At 40.3% G+C, this 26,956-nt stretch overlaps 1 protein-coding gene across 1 annotated transcript in view; it reads left to right on the top strand.

Annotated features, from left to right (window-relative positions):
- Nucleotides 1-12,544, top strand: part of fam135b (family with sequence similarity 135 member B) — a 43,899-nt gene extending 31,355 nt beyond the window's left edge. The window contains exons 10-19 of the mRNA XM_069681147.1: nucleotides 1,361-1,434; nucleotides 1,521-1,675; nucleotides 1,755-3,738; nucleotides 5,059-5,225; nucleotides 5,946-6,037; nucleotides 6,164-6,261; nucleotides 7,213-7,364; nucleotides 7,558-7,668; nucleotides 8,227-8,340; nucleotides 9,531-12,544. Coding sequence (XP_069537248.1) covers nucleotides 1,361-1,434; nucleotides 1,521-1,675; nucleotides 1,755-3,738; nucleotides 5,059-5,225; nucleotides 5,946-6,037; nucleotides 6,164-6,261; nucleotides 7,213-7,364; nucleotides 7,558-7,668; nucleotides 8,227-8,340; nucleotides 9,531-9,736 — 3,153 coding nt within the window. The 3' untranslated portion in view covers nucleotides 9,737-12,544. The remainder of the gene's footprint in view (nucleotides 1-1,360; nucleotides 1,435-1,520; nucleotides 1,676-1,754; nucleotides 3,739-5,058; nucleotides 5,226-5,945; nucleotides 6,038-6,163; nucleotides 6,262-7,212; nucleotides 7,365-7,557; nucleotides 7,669-8,226; nucleotides 8,341-9,530) is intronic.
- Nucleotides 12,545-26,956: the final 14,412 nt, after the last annotated feature.

The raw sequence follows: 26,956 nt of genomic DNA, 5'->3' as shown, positions 1-26,956 counted from the left end.
TTTTATCTTCAGCACCCACACCACGATACAGAAATACCACAGAACAATCAAAAAGGTTTCATAACCAATGACATTATAGCTCGGGAGACAGCCCCTTAAGGCATGTTGTTTTTATTTTCTTAAATAAGCCGTTCAGTAATACTCTCTCATGACACTGAAACGATCTCTCCTGCCAGAAAAAAATAACACCGAAGTAGGGGTGTGTCACGATTCTTCTTTCTAAATTGAAACTTGATCAGATTGTTGTTGATCATTGAATTCACTTCAAAGACCACACGGCTTAGCCAACCAGTAGTCTATACTAGTGGCTTCCTTACACTAGTTTAACAATACCAAAATAATGAAACTTTCGATTAGTTGGTTTGTTTAGAACTAACCATGAACATGCAAGTGGGCGTGTGTCACACACTTGTGTTACACATCCTAATTGACACGCTTATTCTAATAGAGTTATAGACATGTGAAAAAAATGCTCCCTTCACAACAGAGCACTAAGTTCACAGCTCTTTCATGAACACCGCCGCACTTAAAGATATTGATGCTATCCATGATGTTGATGACGATGATATTGATGATGTTGATGAAGATGATGATGAAATTACATAAACAAACAAACACTTCTTTACACCCTGTGCATTGCCTCTGAGCACTGCCTGTCTGCACCGGACTTGAAGCTGTTTTTTGGCACTTTCTCACGTTGTTCCCTCCTGTTTAGATCATTGCTTGTGCTGTACCAACTCTCAGATGTACATCGCTTTGGACAAAGGCGTCTGCTAAATTAAATTGTAACAAAAACTGAAAAATATGATGCCATTCTCAAGCTCAGTGGCTTAAACCGAACAGCAATCTAATACTCCATATCCATATCCATCGCAATTTCTATCTAATCACTGGGCTGTTGAATATGAACATGTGCTTCACAGTGGAGTAGCTCTCAGGGCCCTCTTATGCTGTGTCTCAGTTGTCGGAAAATAATGAACATGTTTGCTTTGGTGTTAGATTACCCCGAGGCGATACTGTGATGCCTCCACCCACAACCGGAGTCAGGATTTCAATTAGCGCTCATTCTGTAATTATTGTGGGTTGGAAATACACCACAAATAGTGTTCCTGGTGATTTGCCTGTCACAGTGGCTGACTTTTCAAGGGTGATGCATTTTTAAGTGGAGCTGTAGAGGGAGAAAGCTTTTGGATAAGGCCTTTGTTGCAGACTGGAAGGAGTGATTTGAATCTCTTCAAGTGCAAACCTTGAATGTTTGACTCAGTGCAACTTATTGTTTTTGTCATTTGTAATGCCATTAAATATGAGAATGAGGCGTCCCTAAGGTCATACTTGTGTTGTCTGTTTCTGGAAACACCAGGTCAGGAGGTTCTCAGAGGCGTACTTTTTCACCGAACACCCCAAAGAGATATCTCTGACTTTTCAAGAGGAGCTGTAAGTGAAGCCTTCTCAGAAAAAGAACAATTCATTCACATGTATAAGAGATATGTAAGGTTTTTAACATTATTCTGCTCTTTCAGAATCAACAGACATGGCCAAATAGCTGGAGAAGTGCGGAGCTCAGACTACCTGACCAAGATGCCTCCTTTACCTGTTGAGTGCCTGGACATTGATGGAGACTGGAACAGCCTGCCCATCATCTTTGAGGACAGATATGTAGAGTCTCCTCAAACAGGTAATTGTTCACACCTTATCACTGATTTTTGCTGTGTAAGACAAAAGCATTACTCTTGATCTGTCCCTTGTCTTTTCAGAGAGGGTGTCACATGTGCCAACCACTGACGGGCAGACCAACTTGGATCGGGCCATCACTGCTGCCGATGGGATTTTTGAAAGCTACCAGGGAGCCAGACCACCAGCAATACCCATGGACCCCTTGGACAGTGATGACTGCATGGACCTTCCCACATATGTGTCACTCATAGCAAAGCAGAGTAAGACCAGCATCAACACCAGTATCCAGCACCCACTTTCTACCAAGGACTGTGCTGAACCCTCTCTAGCAGAGGCAGAAAACTTGAAGGAACCAGAGGAAAAACCAGGCCAGCTTGAGGAGAACTGCAATCCAGGCCTGAGGTACATTGACGTTAAGCCTTCTGATGTGGATCCATATCGAGGGGAAGAGGTGCTGGTTCAGTCCCTGAAACCTAATCCCCTCATTGACTCTAATAACATCAGTGATGTGTCTCTCGCTCTCCATGTGACAGAAAGTACTGTCCAACTTTGTGATACCACAAACAACAGCAATGCAAAAGAGAGTGAAAACAATGAAGAGGAGTCTGACATCGCCATGCCATTAAATCACTCCATGGATGATGAAATTGAGGATGTTCCTCTCATCAGCCTACCCACTGCCTATGTGCATCCAGCTGTATCACCCTTTTCCGGTGATCTCAGAAAAGAGATGACTCACCGTGGAGGTCTGGTTGGCTCCAAGATCATGAAACGTTCATCGTCAGTTATTTCCGACTCAGGTATTGAAAGTGAGCCCAGCTCAGTGGCCTGGCCCCTGGAGGCTGCACTGCGAGGCCGACCTCCTCTAGACTTCTCCAGCGAGCGGGAGATCCCAAAGCAAATAGTTTGTCGCCACCCGGTCCACCGCAGCTCTCTGGAAGGCCTGCGGTTGGAAAGCAATGGTATACAGGCCTCACTCACCTCTATTAGCTCCCTGCCCTACGAGGAGGACCAGCAGCAGAGGCAGCTCAGCAAACTGACCAAGTCAGTCTCTGCACCACAAATAAGTAGCCCGGAAGACACTGAGGAGGACCATGTGCTGCTCAACCAGGAAACAGATAGTAAAAGCTTAATGCAACACCAGGATTCACTTATGATCAACTGCTCCTCTTTGAACAGCACCCTGGATTTGGAGCAATCTGAATCATCTCTCTTAGACCCAAGTTCAATGACAAACCTTGGCCATATTCTCAAGGAGAATATTTGCCTTCAAAACTCAAACCCTTCACAGTACCTGTCAGAAACACACAGAACCAAGTCAGTGTTAAGTGGCGTGTCTGAAGTCTTTCTTTTACAAGAGTCTGTTGAAAGCCCTCATGTGCAGGAAAGTGCTATTATTGGCAGCCAGGGGGAGAAAATGAACCATCAAACACACATCAGTGGAGTAGGCGCCTCAGTGGAGGATGTGCATCTCTTTGAAACGGAAGCAGCGCCCTGCAGCTGTGGAAACACACCATGTGTGCATAAAAGTGCAGACGATCAGGAGAGAATTAACACTGAAGATGAGTGCCAAAGTTTCCAACAGACTGCATTGCTTAGTGTTGAGAACCAGGAGTGTCTGGATCCCTCCCGAACAACTCGGGAGCCTTCAGGGCTTCAACACTTCCCAACAGACTTCCCCAACAATACCACAAACACACAGAGGCCGAGTGACCTCACAGGGCTAAAAGGCAATGACATCGCATCATCCTTTGAACTCAGTGGGATATCAGCCAGTGAGAAAGAGCCTTTGGACTGCCAGACTAAGCCCTCAAAGATCCCCAACTCAGGGCTGGCCTTCGTGAATAAGAAGATGGTGGAGGTGGTAAACATGTCAGTGTCCTGTGCCCCAACATGCCTGCCATTTTCTTCTGTTCTGAGAGACTCTCCGTCGATCAGTGGCATGTCCACTCGGCAGGCTACCTCACCTATCACCCATCAGCCCCTGGGCTCCTTTGGTATCATCTCCTCATCGTCACTCAATCCCTTGAACATGGATGACGAGACCAATGAACGAATGCTAAAGTGAGTTTATGTTTGAGCTATATTTAGTGTTAGCTTAAGGCAAGTAGTGCTGCATTATTTATTTTTTGATTTACCATTTGGGATCGCTTTGTAAACAAACATTTGGTCTCTCTATGGTACTAAAAATGAAGTCTTTTGAATGTGCATGAGAGGCAGAATGCCATTATATTCCTGTCAACATTGACGGACTAACATCCAGACAGCCGCTGGCTTCACATCACAAACAGACTTTGAACTGCAGCCTACATTAGCTCCTTAGCCAATGTCTCCTTTTTATCTACAAGCACGGACACATGTCTTGAGTTGTACATTAGCTTGCTGAACAAGCTACTGCTCAAATATCTGCCAGGGGGAGAAGTGCTGACGTTGGCAGACTAGATAGCAAAAAGCTAGTCAGCTGTAGCACTCCAAACAGCAACTTAGCTGCAAATGTTAAAGTTGGTCAGTGCAACCAATTTAGTTTTCTAGCTTATTAAGCTAACTTTTAGTTTTCAGTGCAAGTTTATATTGTGTATTAGGCTTACTGAGGCCTTTCTTCATTGAAGTAAATTTTTCCCTAAATTTGAAAATCACCTTTTTGAAAGCAAAAAGGATGGCCTTTCCAATTTTAGTTGAACATTAAGGCTATGTTCAAATGTGTGCAATACTTTTGATCAGGCAGGTCAATATAATACCTTTCTGACGTGTGTCAGTGAATAACATATAAAAATGCAAGCTCTCTTCCAAGGAAAACTTTCTAGGAGTGAGATTATAATCCACACAAATTACAGGAAAGAAGGCCAACAACATGAGGTTTTATGGGTATTTGGAGACGGCTGCTGACATCTGGTGCTGTAGCTGGCAGTTACTCATGCTTGGAAAGCCGAGCATATCAAAATGAAGCGAGGGCAAATATGAAGCGAGGAAGTCAAGACGAGGTGAAATGCCTCCTGGATGTATTAAATCACATCAAAGAGTGCAGAAAAATCCATCATGATTAGCTGGGAGCACAGGAATTGGAATCGGATTTGTTTTGACTCCTGCACTGCCAAAATCTCTAACCTGGCTGGATGACAGGGTAATAAAACTTAGACGAGCTACTTGTAAATCTGTGGGACTTTTGTTTATAAGCCTCAGTAGTGGGCAATGTGAACTAAAGATTATACAGAAAAATGACATTTTCGACCAATGGGAGGAAACTGTTGAAGTGATTCACCTCTGAAAGAAGCACCTTTGCTCTAATACAAACTTTCCTTGTAAAATTAATTCTTAAATCAGCATTCTGTGTTTGTGTGTAATCTCCATTTTTTTTTTACCCAAATATCATTTTATTTTCTCCAGTTTCTACAAAGCCAAAGAGGAGCTGTTCAAAGAGCTGAGCTTTCAGGCCAGCTTGTACAGCGACCTTCCTCTCCTGGCATCAGATCTGCCCTACTTCCCCCCAGAGGAGGACGATGAGGAGTTTGATGACGGAATACACCTTGTTGTGTGTGTCCACGGGCTTGATGGTGGGTCTACAAACAACTGAATGTTCTGGTTTACTGTGGTTAAATTCCTCCTTAAGAACATAATAGATATTCAAATGACAAGAGCGTCTCACCTATATGAGCCTATCACTGATATATATTGGTATCAGCTTATGTGTTTTTGGATGTGCAGGGATATGAAAACTGTTTGTGCAGCTTTGCACGTTCCCACTCTGTAGTTCACCATAAGATCAGCAGTGTGTGCAGCACGTGTAGCACAGCACCACAGATGTGATGTGCACAGGAAGAAGTTAATTCAATTACTTTTTTAACAACAGAACGACAACAAATAATGTCTTTACATGTAGACCTGGTAATGTCGTATATTTTTAAATAAGGCTATTTGTTTGGGAAAGTTGCCTTACGAGTACCCTTACATACTATAACGGTGCAAACTTGGTGCACAATCCATGTTGAAAAGTTTTCCTATTCATTCCAAAAGTTTACTATGTTGTCTGCAACATCAGTCATGCCTATATGCCAAAATACCGACAAATACGTATACCCTTTCCTGTAGATTTGAGATGCTTATGAGCACTGTAAATGTAATTAAGTATTTCCTGCAAACTTAAAGGATCACATAACACCATGTACTCAGTTATTAGTTATTCCTTGAAACATATTCCAGTTGTGTTTGAAATGATTAATGGGCTCATAAGAGCTGAGCCAAAAACCGTGTGTATAAATCCTCTTTACTTCCAGGAAACAGCGCTGACCTTCGGCTGGTGAAGACTTTCATCGAGTTAGGACTGCCAGGATCCAGGTTGGACTTCCTCATGTCTGAGAGGAACCAGGTACGTTTACAGATGACGGTGATGGGAGCGCACTGATAACATGTACAGTTACATTTCCTACAAATGCTGCAAGGCAATTTGTAAAGCGCTGACAGCTGTGCTTTCCTTTGCCACCTCTCCCTGCAGATTGACACGTTTGCAGATTTTGACACCATGACGGACAGGTTGTTGGATGAGATCATTCAGCATATCCAGCTGTACAATCTCACCATTGGCAGGATAAGGTAAGTCGCTCAGCTCTAAAACTGTGCAACATTCATATTACTGACGGCTCTGCTTTTGATTGATTTTGATTGATTATTTGGGGCAGAATCAGAACAGAGGCAATCATTAGTTTAAGCAGCATTTTCTTTGGTCAGTAGATGGCAGCAGAGACTGTGCTCTGACACAAGGACTCTGCTCAAGTGCCTTCACTCATGAGAATCACTGTTTCATGATAATATATAGACTGAAAACAAATATATGGCATAAAATGGATGAACAGCTCTTATCGCACAGTGCCAAAAAGTGTCTGACTTTCACGTGATAGACGGTGCTCCTTTATGCAGCAGTGTGTTGCCTAGCCCAGATGAAATTAAGCTATTCATCTTCCCGCCTAATTGCCCTCAATGTGCCAATTTATTTTTTTGTAAGAGTTTCCACCCAAGTTTGTTAACTTTCTTTACCGTTCTCTAGAGAGTAAGTATCAAAGACAAAAGCAATGGAGTGCCACAACAGCATCTGGCTCTTTCCACATTACTTCTATATTTAGTTTGGGAGGAGACAGATGAGAAGCAGCAGACATTGCGGCGAGGGATTTTGGGTAGAGCTGTAACAGAACAGTAATTAAACCAAGTGACAGACATAGCTTCATGAATCTAATATTCCCCACTGCTGCTGGGATGATGCTTTTAATTTGTATTGTATGTCCTCAATGTTAGCACCATTAAGTTGTCATTGCCTTTGAGAATGTTTAATCATTAAACGTTCATGAATTTTCTGTAATTACCAATGTTGCAGCTAAAATCTCCAAATAGCCTCAGTTAAAACAAGTTCCTACTTAGAGAAGAGGCTATAATAAGACATCGCACAGTGTCCCGTACTGCAGGTCAGCAGCGTTGGAGGCGCTGTGTTTCCTGCCACCCACTCAAGCTGCGAGTTTTTCTCCCTCAAAGTTGTTTGTCTTCGGCCGACAGCTTCATCGGACACTCTCTGGGGAACATCATCATCCGCTCTGTGCTGACGAGGCCCCGCTTCCGCTGCTATTTGCCCAAACTGCACACTTTCCTCTCGCTGTCAGGCCCACACTTGGGAACGCTGTACAACAACAGCACGCTGGTCAGCACAGGTGAGGCCACCGCTCAGCTGTGGGGGGGGGGGGGGGGAACACTGCCAACTTGCTGTATTGACATTTGCTGAATATTTCGGGGTCCTATGCTTTTTGCTCTTCAGCAGCGTCTTTTATCTAAGAATATCAGGTTCTTTGAGGAGTGTTTTAAAAGCAGCTGTTCTGATTGTCTCTATATGTGGGTGTTGCTTAGGTCTGTGGTTAATGCAGAAGCTGAAGAAATCAGGATCCTTGCTGCAGCTAACCTTCAGAGACCACGTTGATCCACGGAAAACATTCCTCTATCTCCTGAGCCAGAAACCAGGTACGGTCTGAAAGCGGACGAATGCGAAAACAAAGACACTTTATTGACTCTCTGTCTTTACAGAATATTCCTTGAAAGACAGACTATTGAAATATTCATGAAAATATTGTCATCTTGTCTTTTTTGTCAAATTTCTGTGTATGTCAGCTCGCTAGCTCTCAAACTGCGAGTGAGCACTGCCAGCGAGCTGTGAGAGGCCTGTGAGAGGCCTCCCCACTGTGTGAGTGGAACAAAGCAGTCGTTTGTCACACAGGCTTGAAGAAGATAAGCCTGAAAACACTTTTTTACCCCTCCAGCCCTGTGGCAGGCTGACAAAATGATCCAAACCCTGTCATTGGAAACCCACCAGTGCACTCTCTTAAAAGCACACTGACAGGAGACTTGAGAAAAAATGCTGTTTTATCGTATCAAGCCTGTCATTGTACTTTGTGATTGTACTTTGCGTTTTACAACCAATTCACTCCTTTCGTCTGCCTTCCTCTCTCTCCACTTCTCTTCTAACACACTCACACACACGTTTTGCTGTCTTGTTTATGGGTTTATTTTGTGTCCTTTTAGGGCTCCAGTTCTTCAAGAACGTGGTGTTGGTGGCGTCTCCACAGGACCGTTATGTTCCTTTCCACTCTGCCAGAATAGAGATGTGCAAAACGGCTCTTAAAGACAGGACCACAGGTTAGAAGGGCGTTATATATGCTATATTGTTTTTCTTGTTGTTTTTCAATATTTTTCAATATTTGAGAAATAACAATTTCACTTCTCTTTTTTAAAACTATATGAGTACCATTCTTAATGCATTGTATCTTTAAACACGATTGTGTGGAAGTCATTTGAATTATTTAAATTGACACACTTTTACTACAAAGTATTTCAGCTCAGACTAAGCGAAAATGGAAACTCAGTGCTTTTTATTTGTGAAGTATTTAATTCACACAAGATTTTACAAAAATTGGCGTTACCATGGTTATATGGACTAGTTATTTGTTAAATTACCAGAAAACATGATATATCGTTATAAATATCATCATTGAGATGTGAAAAATCAACAACAACAATTTTTGGTGTAAGGGCCAGGTATTAGAAAAAATAAATCAGATGAGGAGGGGTTTTTTTTATGCATTCAGAGAATAAAGTCAAAATGTTTGTCTAGAAATTGTCTTGAATAAAGTGAAAATTATTAGAATAAAGTTGAACTTCAGATATAAGTGCCAATTAGGAAACAATTAGAGGAAGAAAGATTTATTTTTCGTCTCCGCCATCGTTTAGTGGCAACTTGTTGAAACTTAGCTAGCTTGAAATGTAGAAATCAGTAGTAGACACGTTAACGTTAGTAGTCAGTAGTGACAGTTACAGCTGGCTCATGCATCGCCAAAGTGGTTGCCATAGGTGTCACATAATGATATGCATAGCGTCATCCCGTCCATTAACGGGATTGGCTCCTTAGGTTTGTTACGTCTCACACCTGTCAATCTGAAAACGTGTTGTTCAGCCTGTCCTTGGTACACTGCAGTTTAAAAGCAGAGAGGCCCAGCCATGGAGATGACTGCTTATGTTGTCCCTGATATGTCTTGTATCACATGAAAAACACCACATGGAGATGTTTCCAAGGTTAAAAACTTGATTTTCACTGGAGGGGGTCTTTAAAAATTCCATTTTACTCTCTTAATACAAAAAAGTCTGAGCCCAATACTCTAAAATAGTTTATCACATCACCTAAGCATTATGATACTGGTTTCATGGAATACTTTGGAGTTTGTTATGTGGAGCACTATGTTTCATCACAGGTGAAACATGTAAGGAGAGTGACTCACTGTAACTTTAGTTTTTTGCCTCTGATGCTAACCTTCCTCATTGTTGCTCTGAAGGCCCTGTGTACACCGAGATGATCAACAACCTCCTGCAGCCACTTGTGGAGGCTAAAGAGTGCCGACTGATCCGCCAGAATGTGTTCCACGCTCTGCCCAACACGGCCAACACCCTGATCGGACGCGCTGCCCACATCGCGGTCTTGGACTCTGAGCTTTTCCTGGAGAAGTTCTTCTTGGTGGCGGGGCTCAACTATTTCAAATAAAGGTGCTACGACTGCAGGCTAATGGACAGAACCTGTTGGCGGAGCTGATTTGGAGGATAAGGTCTTGACCTTCACTTTGTAAAGTATGTTCAATGTAAATAATCCCTGGTATCCAAGAAGCAAGACCTGCATATCCATTTGTTAGGATTGTTAGCAGCTGTTAAATAAAGATCAGTGTGTTGTGACCGTTTGAATTGCTAACTCAGAAGTCTGAGTTTGACGTGTAGCCATGCAAAACAAAACATCTGACATCTTTCACAGGATTGATTGTAGATGGGTTTTTTGGCCTTATGAATAACCTCTCAGCCAGAACACGAACAGATGCTAAATGTGTTGGAAAGCATTTAACTTTTTTCCCTTTAGAGCTGATTTAAGGCCTGGTGGATCCTTCTTCAGGGGTCACGCCGGTGATAGTCTTAGAAGTGAGGCAATAGATGCACAGCATTTATCCCCTTGATTGTACATGAAGTATTTTGTTGTACAAAACATATATGTTCCTTTATACAGAAAATAATATATTGTTTAAATTATTTATTTTTTATCTGCTCGTGTGTCCACAGTGTATGTAGCCCATCTAAATGTGGTCATGTGTGTGTTAACGTAAATGTAAATCAAAGTGTTAATGAACAGCAGAGGCAGTGTTAGCCCATTGCAGACTATGATTCAGTACTGTGGATATTTGATATTTCATTCGTCGACTTATGTTAAACAGTATATTAGTTCAAGCTAACTCAGTGATTCTTATTAGTTAAATATGTCACTTCAGCATAAGTGAGCAATACAGTGTCTTGGCTCTACCTGCTGTATTAGGCCTTCTTGATTATCATTGATAGTATACATACATCCTGACAGGCTTGGTTACTGTTGCCTGTCTAGCTTTCCAGACTAACTCAGCACACATTCAGTGATAACGAAATGCAATGTGATTGAGAAATAATCATCCAGGATGATACTGTATAATCATATGGTCTAATGACTGTAACTTTCTTAATGAGCTGCTTTAAATCGTAGATCAAAATTGATTACATGAGAACGGATTTCATAAGGCACTTTGAAATTCATTGTTTTCTAAATGGCTTCAATCAGGGTGTCATTGCTTTTGTTTTCTGGGAAACTGGATGATTGGGCATACAGACCTACTGCCAAGATTCTTCCTCACACTCATTCTCATTTTCCGTAAAGCAAGTCCAAGATGATGCATGATGATAGCAGGGAAGCACCACTGTAGCAGTCACTTCTCTGGAACACATACGATGCCATATTCTATATTATCTCATCAGCAACATCAAACACATGTATGATTTTAATTCTTTGTCTCCACAACCTTTAGTGTCGCTTTTGAGCGTGACACGAGATGTCGTTTCCCATCACACCCAGTGAGGACTGTTTCCTCATCACTTTCCTGCCCATCCAATGCTGTTTACATTTTGACTTTATAGAACTGTTATCATAGTGTTGCCGCGGACGTCTCATATCCAGCTCTGGCTGTGCATCTGCTGCATATGTAGTTATGTACATAGAGAGAGCTATATTTAACCTTTGCACTGGTTTGATGGCAAGTGCACTTTACTGACAACCTTGAATCAACTTCCACTAGCTTTACAAAGTCCAAACAGCTATTTTACCCATTTTTTAGCTATTTTTCCTATTATGTCTTAAGGTTTATAAATGCACTTGGAAGGTCGCATCCTGAACTTGTTGTGAAAGCTGTTGGTGTTTGGCTGTCTGTCTCGGCCATTCAACCATTGTATTGTCTTCAAAGAGTACAAAAGAGAACATCTCAAAGTACTCTTTTTTTTCCTCCTCTGAAGCTGTTGCTTTGGCGCTGCACCGTAAGCAGATTGTCATCGTGATTGACTCTAATCAAATGGGCTCCTTCAGGACACAGAGATCGCTCTCAAAAAGCCACTAAGCAAAGCTGTGTAAGCAATCTGTAGGAGCTGCCATGCATCATGCATCATTTCTCAAACCACCCTATCCTCCCCCTGCACACACAAACACATGCTGGGAGGTTTCAGCTTGTTTGCGTGTAGGGCTGTGTGTGTTTACCCAAAGGGGTCAGTGGGAATCGATGGAGGGGAAAAGTGTTTGTGGTATTGAAATTGGCCCCTTCAAGGGCAAATCCAGGTTTGAAATTGTTTCATGAGATGGATGGCTGCTGTGTAAATGGTTTCACTTGAAGGTATAAGATCTGAATTGTATTTACATTATGCTGAACTCCATTCTGTAAGGCAAAGTATTTTTTGTATTTTATAGTCAATGTGTCTGTACATTTATGCTGCTGTAATAACTGAGAGTGAATTCAGAGCTGATCCATAAACCCAATAGATCCTTGCAAGTGCTGTCAACCTTCGAAACTAGCTGACTTGAACCTTTTTGTATTTGATTGCCCTTTACTGAGAGTCTTGCTCGTGTGTGTGCGTGTGTGTGTGTGTGTTGTGTGTGTGTGTGCGTGTGTGTGTGTGTGTGTGTGTGGAGGGTGGAGGAAGGTCTGTAAAATGTGTGTGAAAGCGATGTGTTTTCATCGTCTGCTCGTTGCTGAAACATCCTTCATGTGTTTGAACTGAATGTAAAAATGTTTGACTTCACTGTGATGAACATGTATTTATTTCATTCTGCCGTTTGTTTTTTTTTTTTGCTGAATGTATAACATGTAAAGTAAATACTACTTCATCTGTGCCAATACTACTATGATATTTTTCTATGTCGCTGACTGTACTCTATGTATTCCTCAGTAGCTTGTGTCCTATGTAAAAATATAAATACAAATATATATAGCATAGTATTATTAAAACAAATGTGTTACAATAAAATAGTTCCTTTGGCATAATTACGTTGCTCCCTGTGTGTGTTTGTTAAGATTGCTCTCACTTCAAAACATTTTAAACCATTTAAAAAAAAAAAATCAATTATCTTTAGATTGCCAAATTTAAATCTAGTTTGATCTGTACAAAAGCAGTGGACTTTGCCAACGTGATGTCACCTATTGGTTTGTGGGTTACCCTTTTGGAGCGTGATCATTTTGCTGTCAACCCTCTGCGTTGACCAGAAGTGAAAATATCTGGAAAAGAGATTAAAACTGAAGATGCTAGAGGGGCGAGCAAACGCTAAGTTATAAGCTAACGCTAGCTTGGTTAGGAAAGAGGCTTAAAAAAATTGTAGGCCCTCTTACCGAACACGCTGACTCCTTAGAGTGTCTTGTACTTAAAACTAGCAATTAGGCCCATGGGTCATTTGAAGGGACACAGGTTTGGAGCACTTCTGCATTGGCTTTACTTTTCAGACCGAGGCTGCAGTCTTTGGTCTAACTGAGTTTCACAGACACCAGATATTTATGGTGAAAATGCACTTTTTCAATATTTGACATTTTTATTTAGAAACTAAAGATACTTTTAAACTTTATCAACATCTTGGATTGTTTATACTATCAACATGCTTAATGTAACAGTTCTAAACTTAACAAGCTGATATCTTCAGTGTAGGTAAAACAGGATTCCTTGTGTATTAAATAAAATGTCCGTCCTAATGCATATCTGGTCTAGAGTGAGACTTTAATGCAGCTAAGTTAGGACCATCAATACAATAATTTGATTGGTTTTGAAAATATCAAGTTTATACTTAAGTTATCAAAGTAATTATTAAAAATGGTACTATTACAGTACACACCTACAGCTTGAAATGTTTTGTTCTCAGAATGTTCTGAGAATGTTACGTGCAATGTTTTTAATAGTCGGAGAACGTTCTCTGAGAACATTCTCAGAAAGTTGCAGTGAGAATGTTCAAATCACATTTCAGGAACGTTTTATAAATCACGTTCTGATAGTTCAGGCCGTACAAACATCCTGAAAAGACTCTCAGGATGTTGCAGTGAGCATGTTCTACCTTTGTTTTAATGTAACATTGAGCAAATGTTTTATAAAAGGCGTTCTGACATCCCAGGCCTCAATAACATCCTAAAAATATCTTCACAATGTTGACATTAAAACGTTTTGTCTTAGTTTAAGTTTTAACATTACAAGAACTTTATTTGAAATGATAAACATCCTGACAACATGGGCCGCTGGTTTGGCTCAGTTGGTAGAGCAGGCGCCCCGCGTACAGAGGCCAAAGTTCTCGATGCACTGATTGCAGGCTCAACTCCAGGTCTGCTGTTCATTTGGTGCATGTCATCCCCCATTCTCTACTTCCCACATTTCCTGTCTTTCTTCAGCTTTCCTATAAATAATAATTTAAAAAAAAACACATTCTTAAAACGTTCTTTGAATATTAGATTAAAATGTTTTCTTTCAATTAGAGCTTGTAGGTAATGTTAGCCAATGTTATGGGACTGTTCCCTGCTAGCTGGGGAGGTCCATTCACAACCATGTACATCTAAAATGCTTCCTAATCTTCTTCAGGTCTTAACTTATGGCAGACATGGTCAACATATATTCAGTGGGTTATCTGAGAAAAGCCAGTTCATTGTTGGCTCTCAAATGTTAATACTGTATATACTGTAGTATAAAGTATATGACAACAACAACTGTTATTATAGAAACATATTTTATAATGGTAAAGACTTTTAACATTGTGTTAAAGAAAGTCACAGCAGTGGAGATGAAAAAATGAAGGGTAAAAAGGTTTTAAAGTAATTCCACATTTTAGCATTTTGGTGAAACTGTTTGTAGTGAAAGCAAAGGTGAACTGTACCTGTCACCCTAAAACACAGGTCAGCTAATAGTAGAATAGAATAATAATATATAATTTGATCATTAATAATAGAATAATAGAATAGGTCAGCTAATATGTCCAATTATACCGACCATAGAAGTCAGTGCACCTGCACAATGGATGGTCTGGATAACTTACTGCCATATTTTTCCAAAATAAAAACATGAATGAATGTTCATGAATTTGTGGTCCCATCATCTGATTGTGTTTCCAAACTGGATTCAATTGGTCAGCTTCATCTAGCAGCGCTGCAGCTTGGAGATAAGATATTATCATAATCAATTGGATTTATGGCAAGAAGGAACAGATATAGAGCTCAGCCTGTGAAAAATCTGAATGATCTCTTTTGCAAAAGGAACATACAAAGACTTATTCATATATTGTGCAGTACAGAGTTATTCCAAGTTATCTTGTCTGTTTCAGTTTCTGAAACAATAATACAGGCCTTTAAGCAGACTGCTAGTTTTCTATAGAAGACCAAAACTACATGTATTATACTGTCTTCAAATGCAGTCCAACTTCACCAGCCTGTCTGTGGCTCTAAAGCCAAAGCCCACTGGCTCCAGCTCACGTTATCAATCCTGAAAAACAGGTTGCCAATATATACTTTCACTTAATAACATAATTTCCTACAAGAACTGTGCACAGCTGTTTTCACGAAATGTTCCTTAGAAGGGGAATACGATGAATTTCTCGGGAACTGTTTTCAAGTGCAGATTAATACCTATTTAGTGCTTTGGTGATAGAGTATGTGGCATCACTTCAGTATAAGCTAAAGTGTCCATGTTATAACTTTTGTTTTAATTGTTTTTACGAAAACAATGGAGCTCTATGGGAAAGTAGGTCTGTAACAAAACGTCACAAAGAGCTTTTAAAAGAGTTTGAGGGTGCAGGCAAAGATATAGAGAGATATAATATCAGGCTTTGGAACACCAACATCGAAACTCAGTGCTGTTCTTTTTATTGTATTTAATTTTAACAATCGAAAATGATTACCATCAGACCTGTCCTTTTTACAAAAAGCCACATTGTTGTTCTTAGCCATTCTGCACCAGATACTATATGTAATTACACAAACTTTATCAGAGCCATCGTAAATCAACTCTTTTCCTGTAACCTAACTTTCCCTAAAAGACCAATACAGCCCCATACATACTCTATGTGCAGACTTATATCCTGGTCTCACCCCGCCTGTCGCCCTGTCAGTGTCCCTGAGTGGTGCTGAGTGCAGATATGTGGCTGTTTCCCGCCGCACGGTCCGCAGAGGCAGATTTGTCACGGTCTTTAACTTCTGTCTGTGTATATTCTATTAACGAGCCCTGTTGTGGGACAACAACGACCCGCCATTTGTATTGTCCGTCTTTGACACGCGCAGTAAACGAATCATAGCAGCAATCCCCTTCTGACACCCCATTTCAACTGCATCAATTTATGACTTCCAGGTTTGGGATACCCCTGAGCTATAAATCCAGGCCCCAACAATCCATACTCAATTTGATTTCAGGGTGTTCTCTCTCATTCCGCCGTCCATTTGTCACTGCATGTTGAACTCATGATCCAACTGAGGCTTGTTGGAGTCCCTCTACTTGCTTTTTCTCCACCTTTTGTTCCTCCCCCTGAAATCAATAAAGCTCATTTTTCCACCCCGACCCTAAAGACACCTCTCCGTCGCTGAAAACTGATGAGGGACCCACACACACGCATAGTAATGCATTTCATTTGCTGCAAGTTAACAGCAATTGGTTGGTCACATTCACTTATCATCAAATGCAATGAAATCCCAGCAAATAAAAGCAGCACTGTTGTTTACAGCTCGACTCTCGCACAAACACATCCCCTCCGAGACCTATCTTATTCTGCATGTGTCGCTCCTCCTCGGCCATAAAGTGGAGGAAAAATGAGTTTGTCATTAAATCCATCACTCGCAGTTGATTGAAGCGGTGTTCATTCCATTGTTTGCCTCGTGAAGGAGGGAAACCATTAGTCCCAGAGTGATACTTTGGGCAGGCTTCGTCAATAAGCAAGCCGCCAGTGGGAGTAATTATTGCTGCATGAAGCTGTCGGTGCTGGAAGGTAATAAGATCTCACATGGTCTCATTATCTCCCATGACACTGATGAGCAGGATTTCACACCTAAATTTCAGGGAGATAAAGAGCCACAAATACAGCAGAACTGTACTTTGAGCACTGCTTTGTGTGGCGTCCATCTATTTTGCTTGTTTTTTAATCTGGAAGAATAAAAGGTGCCACAGGGGACAGCAGATCACCACAGATCTTCCTGCACAATCATGTTCGTGCAGTTTGTTTGGATTTTTTCTTGGAAATGATGCTCTGACTGAGAACAGTAGCACCCTGGCACGAAGAACATGTTTCCCAAAACAAGTGTAGTGAGTGTATTATTATACCCAGCAGACAGCCAGGACTACAATCCTTTTAATTTAAGGCATTGCTCCATAACACAGTTAACAAGTGATCATAATGGGGGATGACAGGGTTGTAAATTACTGATAAATAACTGGCTTTCTAAGCTCCCTTTCTCTTCTGTGTTGTGTTTTCTAATTAGGATATCATACAATAATCTAATTACAATGCCTTGAAACAAATAAACAAAAAACCTGAACCGGGAATAATGATGCTAACAAGTGAAATGTGGGTGTGACAGTGTCTGAAGATAGAGAACACCCTTAATGTGCAGAAATGGACCATTTTGGCTACCTCGTTCAGTCTTGCTTCTTCTAGCTCAGAAATATTGCCAAAATCAAACCTATGCTAACAACCAAACTAACCGAACTTCTAGTACACACCTTAATCTTTTCCCGTGAACAATAGTGTAACTCCCTCCTCACCGGCAGTCTTCAAAAGCATGCCTCCAAATGGTCCAAAATGCAGCAGCTAGGTCGACAGTCTCATTTCACTCCAACTCTTGCCTTCCTCCATTGGCTTCCAGTAAAGACCAGAATCAGTTTCAAAATGTTATGAAATGCATACAAGGCCCTGCACGGCCTGGCTCCTGCAGAGGCAGAACTATTGAGCCCTTATTTTAGCGGCCGGCCTCTCCATTCTTCTGATCAAGGCCTTTTATCAGCTCCCCTTATCAGAACTCGAGGTGATCGTGCATTTGAAGTTGCAGCCCTTGAACTCTGAAACAATCTAACAATCTACACCAGAACATTAGGTCCACCAAAACGGTGGTCAGTTTTAAACGGCTGCTAAAAACTTTCTTTAGGTTAGCGTTTGCATTCATTTTGTCTGTTTGTGCATTATGCCTGTTTATGAATGTAAATGTATGTGTCGTGTTTCTGTCTGTGCAGGATTTTACTTGTGCCCTCTCTCTAGTCTGTAAAGCACTTAGTAACTGTGTGTTTTAAAAGGCGCTATACAAATAATGTTTTATTATTATTTATTATTACCTCCTCTTTCTCTTATACTCTTAACAAAGATGGTAGAGGAATGACAGCTCTACTTTCTCAATGTGTACACCGTCAACTAAAAGTGCTAGATGCACAGTGCTATAGAGCTACCAAAGACATCCTGACATGCTCACAACATGCCGGTGCTATTGACCTGAATTGTGTAATACATTTCAAGGAGATCTGTCCAATAACCCCTCAAAAGCTGTGGCTCAGTGGTAGAGTTGGTCGTGTCTCAATTGGAAAGGTTGGCGGTTCGATCCCTGACTGCTACAGGATATATGTTGAAGTGTTCTTGGGCAAGACGCTGAACTCAAAGGCAAAATGTGTGTGAAAGGGTGAATGTGACTGTAGTGTAAAAAATGCTTTGAGTGGTCTGAAGACTAGAAAAGCATTATATAAGTGCAGTCCATTTACACTTTACAAATGTTATCACCATGATGTTGCTAGAGGAAAGGTCCAAAACTTTATGGCAATCCTTCCAATAGTTTTTGTTGTTGTTAAAATATCTTTAGAGTTCTGACTGGGGACACGTGATTAATGAACTTAATAATTTGATGACCCGTGTAATACAAATATTGTAATAAATCTTACTTAAAGTGGCTGTGAGGACCTTTCATCTTGTGTCGTGAAAATAATGGGATGACTTATCTCTTTGCTGATCTTATCCTGTACATGTTCTCTAATGAAATATCTGATCCTGCTTCCTCGTAACTGTCTATCTTGCTTCTCACTGTCAAACTTTGCCATTGAAAATGTAATCAAAGGCTTTTCTGGTCTGCGTGCTGTAAATTACATCGTCTGCTTCTGACCCGGTGGCAGCAGTGACAGGCAATAAAATGAACAATATAGAAACCGTCAGTCTTTTAGCTCAGTGGTTCCCAACCTGGGGTCCGGGCCCCCCTTAGGGGGGAGCCAAAGATTGGTGGGGGTGCGCGAGGCATTGTCTGCACTGACATTGTGAAGATTCGATTTGCACATGTTAAATAAAATCATTAAAAAGCACTTCTGATAATCAAAAGTCTGTTGAACTGTTAAAAAAATATATTCATCCACAGATACACACATGTATGCACAGATATATTTTTTGACATACATTCACACATGCCTACATCCACATATTTAAATGTAACTAAAAAGGGTGATAATTGTAATAACTAAAGACAACTTTGATCAAACTAAAACAACAAAGAGCTATAGGCTGATTGGTGTCAACTGTTGCCAATAAAGTTTTGGAATTAATCACTTTATTGTTTTGGTGTGGGGGCTAGGGGGGCTCAGCCTTTCCTCAATATAAGCAGGGGGGGCTTTAAGGAGAAAAGGTTTGGAACCACTGTTTTAGCTGATAGTCTTGCTTACTTTCGTCTAAGAGAGATATTGATACTAGAACCGCCGGGGGTCACAGTATACCTAAAACCGCCAACGGGTAAAATTTACCTGCTATTAGAATGTATTGATTTTCAATGTGCAAGGTTCATTTATTTGTCATTTTACAACACAAAGTTGTGTAATGAAATGCTGGATGTGGTGTCTTTATGCAGCTTACAAAATGACAACATGACAATGAAATACATATATAACAATAAACTTTATTTGCAAAGCACTTTCTGAACAAGATGCTTCACAGAAAACAAACCAAAAAACAGCATATAGTCCAGAGAGCTCCCCACCATCAGACTCACCTTCACTCAAGTTAATCTAATGCCTGATTTACATTCATGCTTCTCTTCCTCTTATCCAAGTTGAATTGGAGTTTACGACTTGATGAGCAACTTGATGACACACAGTAGTAGAAAAAAAGGCGTTGCCATAGCAACATACAATGTATCAATCTAGACGTGCGAAATGAATAGCGCGAAAATGACTGCGTTCTATACGTGGGTAAATTTGACCTGCTGGCGGTTATATGGCCATATTAAAAATCTGACTTCATGCTGACATTTAACAATAGGGGGCGCTACCGGACACACTTTTAGGAAAAGTCAAAGACTGGGGAGGCTGGAATATTTCCTGGGAAAAAAGTAACATACGATCAAAAGACAGCTGAGGGTAAATTTGACCTGTTGGCGGTTCTAGTGTTAAATTCATTCTGTCTCATAACCAGTTAAAAAGTACTGATAGTAACTTTAATTTACTTGAAAATGACCAGATGATCTGACCTCCTTGCATGTCCTCACTGCTGCCATCTTAGTGCTAACATTCATACAGAACACTGTCAGTCTTATAGTTTGTTTTTCTTTAAATAAAAAATGTAATCTTTTAGTCATGGAGTTATACTACATTTCATGTCTACTACAAAATATCTGTCTATTTTCCATCAGTAAATATATTGTGCTGTTTTCACATAAAAGTAACTTTTCAAGAGGCCCTCTAATTGCCTGCGATTTTTCTGAACTGAATCTCTTCTATCAATCGTTATTACTTGTTTTTGCTATTTAAACGAGAGGCAGCAGAACAGATGGTCGCATATTTCATTAATGCAACCAAATGTTCTACAATATATTCAGACAAATTTTGTAATTTGGTTTTTTTCTCCCCATCCCTCCGTTGTCATTTCCATTTTCTGTTGACGAGTCTCTCCAGTAGATGGTGCTGTTACACTCTGTCCCTGCCTGTTGTGTGACACGGGCTGCGGTTATTAAAACAATCAGCAGTGAAGCCATTTTGTCACTAATATAAGTTCTGCAGTAATATTAGACAGTTTGTCCTTTGAATTGTGATAAATCTTCTGCATTGTGTTTAGGTAGATTTTAGAGCTGGACTGAGAGCTGCAGATTAATATCTGTGTGTCAGTGTCTGTGAGCGTGTGTGTGTGCGTGTGTGTGTGTGTGTGTGTGTGTGTGTGTGTGTGTGTGGAGAGCAGCCCTACAGGTATCTCTATCTGCTATCTGCCAGTGAGCGGCTGTAAGCCTATAGGTCAGACACATCTCTAATGAGCAGAGCACTGAGAGAGACCCGGTACAGAGCAGAACTATGGGCCAGGATATTGATCCAGAGACATTTAACATTTACTGTAGCATCCGCACTGGCAGTGATGTGTCAAGATGTCTCCTCGTCTCTCCAGTAAGTGCTTAGAGGACAAGGAAAAACTTCTGATTAACAAAAGGGAGAAGAAAGGCGAGAAAAAAACATTATAGCCTTAAACCATAGCGTTTGTGAGGCGGCGAGTCCGTTTACTGAACTTTCAGTTTCACCTTTCCTCAAGGTGACCAACCTCTGGTGCTGGATAAAAGCAAGTCAACCTCCAAAAGTGATTCCTGCAATACCATACAATTTTGAAGCATTGCTGGTGAACACACTTCACCAGCCACATCCATATCATTTCTCAGCTGTGGTGGGCTGTAACAGTAGAGGTCAGTGAATCCTGAAACCAGATATATCTGCGGGGGATGACAGGCTGTCAGAAGAGAGAGAGAGAGATGCTGAGATAAAGGGGATGATAAATACCGTGCTCGACAACGTGGTTTTAAATAAACAGCTCAACAGTTTAGGAAACATGCTCATTTGCATTATTTCTAACAGTAAGATGAACAGCTAACAGCTAGCCTGGTTTTTCATAGATACAATGAAAGTGATAATCTTGAAGATTTCCATTTAAATAAATGTCTGTTAAGTCACTATCTATCACCGCATGAGGTAACACAATGGTGATTGAGCTTATGGCCCACTGATGAAAGCCTTGACATTTGCAGTATTACAGACTGGGTGTCTGTGGCGACTTGGAAAAAATCACACCCAGTTAGTGACGCGTTTTCCATCACCCAGCAGTGGTTGGTCTGCCAGAGAGGGTAGGCGGAGCTAAGCGGCTGTTTCTCTGTGTCTGCAAGTGTTGTGAATAAACAGTAATCTACTATGGCTGAACAAACAAAGAAAAGATGGATGACTACAGATACAACTACAAAAATAAGTGAGAATCCAAAGAAAAAGAAACAAGTTTGACACTCAGATGAAGGCAAACAGTCTAAAAAGAAAAGCGACCGTCAGCGAGGAAAATCAAGAGTTACAACCAGAGCCAACCGTGGACGTCACACATACAACACTGTCTGGATATCTGGGAAGTGTGCTCCTGCAATCACTGTTTATTCCCATAGGTGCCACACCCCACACCCGCCAAAACTAGATCATCGACGGAACCACACATAGCACCAACCAAAATCGTGGTGGATGCTGGGTGTAAACAGCCAAATACCTGTCATGTTGCTACTCTTACTATTATAGAAGAAACAGAATTAATTTATTAATTACTTTTTATTTTTAAATATTTTTGCATAATCACACCCTAATTAAACCAAGTAACAGAAAACATTATATGTTAAGTAAAAAATAGGGTGATAGTAGAACGCTATTGTGGATTCAGGTTTCCAGTGACTTTCATTCTTATATCAGCCTTTTTGGTGACAATATTTCCATGCATTCTTTTTATCTACCTTATCATCCATATAATATGTGTATTCTGTAATGACAGCATCATCAGAACATGACCTTCACATTTAGCCGTTCTAGCTTGCTGCATTGTTAATGATGTGTTGTCCCTACACAGCACAGCTACTGCGTCTCCTTTAAAGCCTTGGGGATGCAGAACAAGCACCAGCATATGTGTCTTTAGGGAATGTTAATGCTTGTTCTGGTTAATCGGAATAAAAATGTAAAGAACTGAATACTTAATGTTCATTTAGCCTTAAAAAATAGCTGCAGGTTCTCTGAAATCTTTAGAATGAACACACATAAATGACACGCTTCTGTACTGCTGAGATAGTGGAAATGAGTTCTCTGAGAAGCACTCGGGATGCTGGAGATTCAGAGTCTTACCAAAAACTACAGGATGGAAAAGATAAAGCCAGATCTGGCACGGAGGTTTTAAAAATATGAAGTAATCTCCTGGTAATCCTAAAAGATCCCAGCTTGCAAAGAAATGGTAATCCCATGTAATGATAGATGATCCTTACAAAGGTCCACTTTCTATCATGCAAAAGAAAAGCTCTGAGAGAAAAGGTGAACGAGGATATTCTGCGCTGGAAAAATATCCATATGGGCTTTCTGTCCGGAATCTCAAGTAAGTCATCATGACTTTCAGCCTTCAACAAAATGTGCTGCGTTGGCAAAACCACAAACATGCTGAGCGAGAGATATTGTGTCTTGATATGTTCTGAATCCATTTCATTTTTAACGACAGATTAACCTTGATCCAGCATATCTGGGGATTATCCACTCAGTGACAAGTGCATATGGTGTGCTTTTCTGAAATGCATCCAAATCCAACATCATAGCCCCGTGTATTCACATGCGCTCCTATTTCTCCCCCCTCCATCACAATCTGCCTCCTGATCTGGAGCAGTGCGAGGACTCTCGGGAATCTAGACGGTGTCTTTAGATGTCAGGGGCCGCTGTGATCCTCCTCCCAACATCACACGGCTCCTCTAAGGCAGAATCAGATGTTTTCTCGTATGACATTTGTCCTCCAAATGCATTCTTGTTTACTTGTGTTTCTCGCTGCAGTTTCAGCCTGTTTCAGAGGTTTACGCTGCAAAGGTGTCAACTGCTTTAACTCCCCTCATAGACAGCTGCAGCAGGCCTGTAGCGCACTGTAGGCCAGCCTCAGGCTGCACACACTGCTGAGGAGATAACAGCTGAAAGACTGAAATAAAGATTTAAGCTGAGAAATTGAAAACTGCTTAAAAATAGAAGAAAACCATGTGTATATTACCCTTTTCAGACGGTTAATCATGCAGAGGTGACTAAAAACTTCAGAGCACATAAAAACAAATCTTTGTGTTTCTATATTTTATAATTCAAAAAAATAAAGCTTGACAAAAGATCGAAAGAGACAAAAGATCTATTATTGATGAGTCCAGTATTTTCTGGATACAGTTCTTGCTCTCGGCTGTATACAGAGTTTGTTTTTCGCTGAGGTTATGATTTGTTACTGAAGGAACTACACTTGATACCACAGATTATTTTTGAATAAAATGACAAATCTGCAACTTCTCAGACAATGTGGACAGGACCCAGCAGGTTTTATTTTTCAGATCAGTTGTTTTTTCTTCTATAAGGAAAATACAAAAGATTGAGCAAAAGAGGACATAAACTAATTTGGCCTCAAGTAGAGGTCAACAAAACAGAAGGCCAAAAAAAAAAAAAACCATTCAATTAAATACAACATGGGAACATCTGACCTAAGCTAACTGATGTGACTAACAGGAATAACAGGGCAACATGTACACTGACTGGCCAAACCATTTCAGCAAACTAATAACAGAAAAATATAACTTAGTACTGAAAATGCAGTCAGCTTTTGAATGGTGAAGGCCAGACATCCTGAGGACCAGCAGCATGGAGACTGAGCTAATGTTCAATAAAAAGTCTTAATATTTAAGAGCTAATATCTTGACACAGGAAATACTCAAAAATCAAAAGACTTTCTTATCATTAAAAAAAGATTTATTGGACTTATATTTACTGTTTTTAGGCTTCCATTTTTTTTAATTTGTGACTCTTTTATTTCATATGTTTGATGGTTTATTCAATTCATTGTATTTTATGTGTATTTTACTATTATTACTTTCTTCCCTGACACATTTTAGATTTGAGGATAGTTACAGCTCCAACAAAGTGCTAATCTTGAAGATCTCAGTTTCGTTCTCTTTAGCAGCACCTGTGGCGTTAAATGGTAATTGCAGGAGCACACTTCCCAGATATCCAGACAGTGTTGCATGTGTGACGTCCACGGTTGGCTCCGGTTGTAACTCTTGATTTTCCTCGCTGACGGTCGCTTTCCTTTGTAGAATGTTTGCCTTCATTTGAATGTCGAATTTGTTTATTTTACTTTGAATTTTCACTTATTTTTGAAGTTGTATCTGTAGTCATCCATCTTTTCTTTGTTTGTTCAGCCATAGTAGGTTACTGTTTACCGGGAAAAAAAAGCCGCTTTACGTGGCACTAGCTCTGTCTTCCCTCTCTGGCAGACCAACCACTGCTGGGTGATGGAAAACGCATCACTAACTGGGCGCCACTTTTGATTTTTTCTGCAAAAGTTGCACCACACACCCAGTCTGTAATACTGCAAATGCAGAGGCTTTCATCAGTGGGCCATAGGCTCAATTAATCAATCAATCTGTATATTTGTATAGCGCCAAATCTTAACCAAATTTATTTCTAGACACTTTACAGAAAGAGCAGGTCTGGACCGTACTCTTTGTTATGTTATTTAGAGAGAGACCCAACATGAATCACCATGAGTAGCACTTAGCAACATTCGGCACATTGGAAGAAAAACTTCCTTTTAACAGGCAGAAACCTCGAGCAGAACCAGACTCACATATTGCACACATCTGCCTCGACTGGATGGGCCGAAAAATGGGATAGAGGGAGATGCAGGATAGAGACAGGCAAAGAGAGCAACAACACCATATGTTCTTGTTACAACAACAACAACAGATAATACATACTTATGGTTATGATGACAGTAATAGTGGTACACAAGTGGAAAGATTAGCAAGAACAGCATAGTCATGATGAAAGGCTGATAATAATAGTAATTGTAACAGTGGAAGTCAACAGGTCTACTATTAGCATTAGCAACAAGAATAATGATACTATGGGGAAGCACTTTACGTAGCAGCCTCTGCCATCAGTGTGTGAATGGGTGAATGTGATATGTAGTTTAAAAGCAGCTTTCAGTGGTCGCAAAAGACTAGAAAAGCGCTAAATAAGTACAGTCCATTTACCATTTACCATTAACATTGTGTTACCTCATTAAGCGATAGATCGCGACTTAACATTTATTTACATGAAAATCTTCGAGATTATGACTTTAAGCTTGGAAAAAATCAAATTCTCTCTCAGGGGAGCCACTAGCGGTTACCTCAAGTTGTGGAGACCCTTTATTGAGTATTTCAATAACCTGTCAGCCATACCTCCAGACTATAGGAGGGACATCTCTGGCCTGTTTACTGCTTGTATAATCTGCCGTTTGTAACTTTGATCTATTAAGTATGCTTGTGCCTCCGTAATCTGTAATCTGCCAGTTTATCCAATTTACTCCACTCAATACCAATGTATATTACCTGACATGTCTGTTTTTATTTACACATCTAATTTAATTTTCTTTTTTTTTTATTAAAATGTTTCTTTCTCCTATGTTCTTGTATGGTTTTGCTTTTCTTTTTCTTTTTCTCTTTTTTTTTGTTTATTTGTTTTTTCCTTATTGTGATCTATGTTGTAAGTAAAAGGTAAAAATATGGTGATCAGTAAAGATTTGTAAATGCCGTACATGTCCTACTTCCACCAATAAAAAATAATAAAAAAAGATTATTACTTTATTCTGCGGCTTCAAGAAAAATGTCACAAAACAATACAGTCATAACAAAATTAATTAAATCTACTTGCTTTGTTTGTAAAAAATAAAAGAAAATAAAATGTAGAAAACAGTTCAAAAAAATGATCGGCCGTGTCATGTAAATGTTGCATACTGTAATCTATCTATTGCAATCTGTGTTGTTCATTACTGCACATACTGTATAGCTGTTTCATGCCACTTATTGTACATATTTTATACAATATTTGTATTCTTTATTTTATTCTATTTAAGTTTCTCGTTTATAGAAGAGCATGTTCCTTTTCTTTTTCTCTCTCATTGTTTTGCACCAAATCACCAAAACAAATTCCTTGTGTGTGTCCTGAGCAGTTGATTCTGCCATTAAAGAAGAGGTCAAACGTTGAGAAGGGTACGTGAACCTGACATTATCTAGTGTTGTAGCCTGCTGATGTGTCCATCACAGACATGTTATTAAGGCTATTCAGAGATGTATATAAAACGTATTATAATGCCTGGTGTTCACAACACCTTTGTCCAGAATAAAAGGCATAATCTTCATTTTCTTGTGTATTTATTTCTACCCCCTGCAGGAGCTTTGACAGGGATGAGTGGGGGAAGGGTGGATTGAGATGGATGGGGGGACAGATGGAGGAGGATGGGAGTAATAGCTGCCTGGGTTTCTGTAGCCGTGCCAGGGTGGCCGTGTCAGCAGCACCTCTCAATAAGACACGGTACACAAATTTGCTCATCTTAGTCTATGCTCTCCCCCGTAATCTGTGAATATTT

The sequence above is a fragment of the Semicossyphus pulcher genome, unplaced genomic scaffold (assembly GCF_022749685.1).
Source record: "Semicossyphus pulcher isolate SPU_LCO1_2020_fin unplaced genomic scaffold, fSemPul1.0.p SCAF_5, whole genome shotgun sequence".
NCBI lineage: Eukaryota > Metazoa > Chordata > Actinopteri > Labriformes > Labridae > Semicossyphus > Semicossyphus pulcher.
Note: the sequence above shows the minus strand (reverse complement) of the source record. Positions and strands in the feature narration are given on the sequence as shown.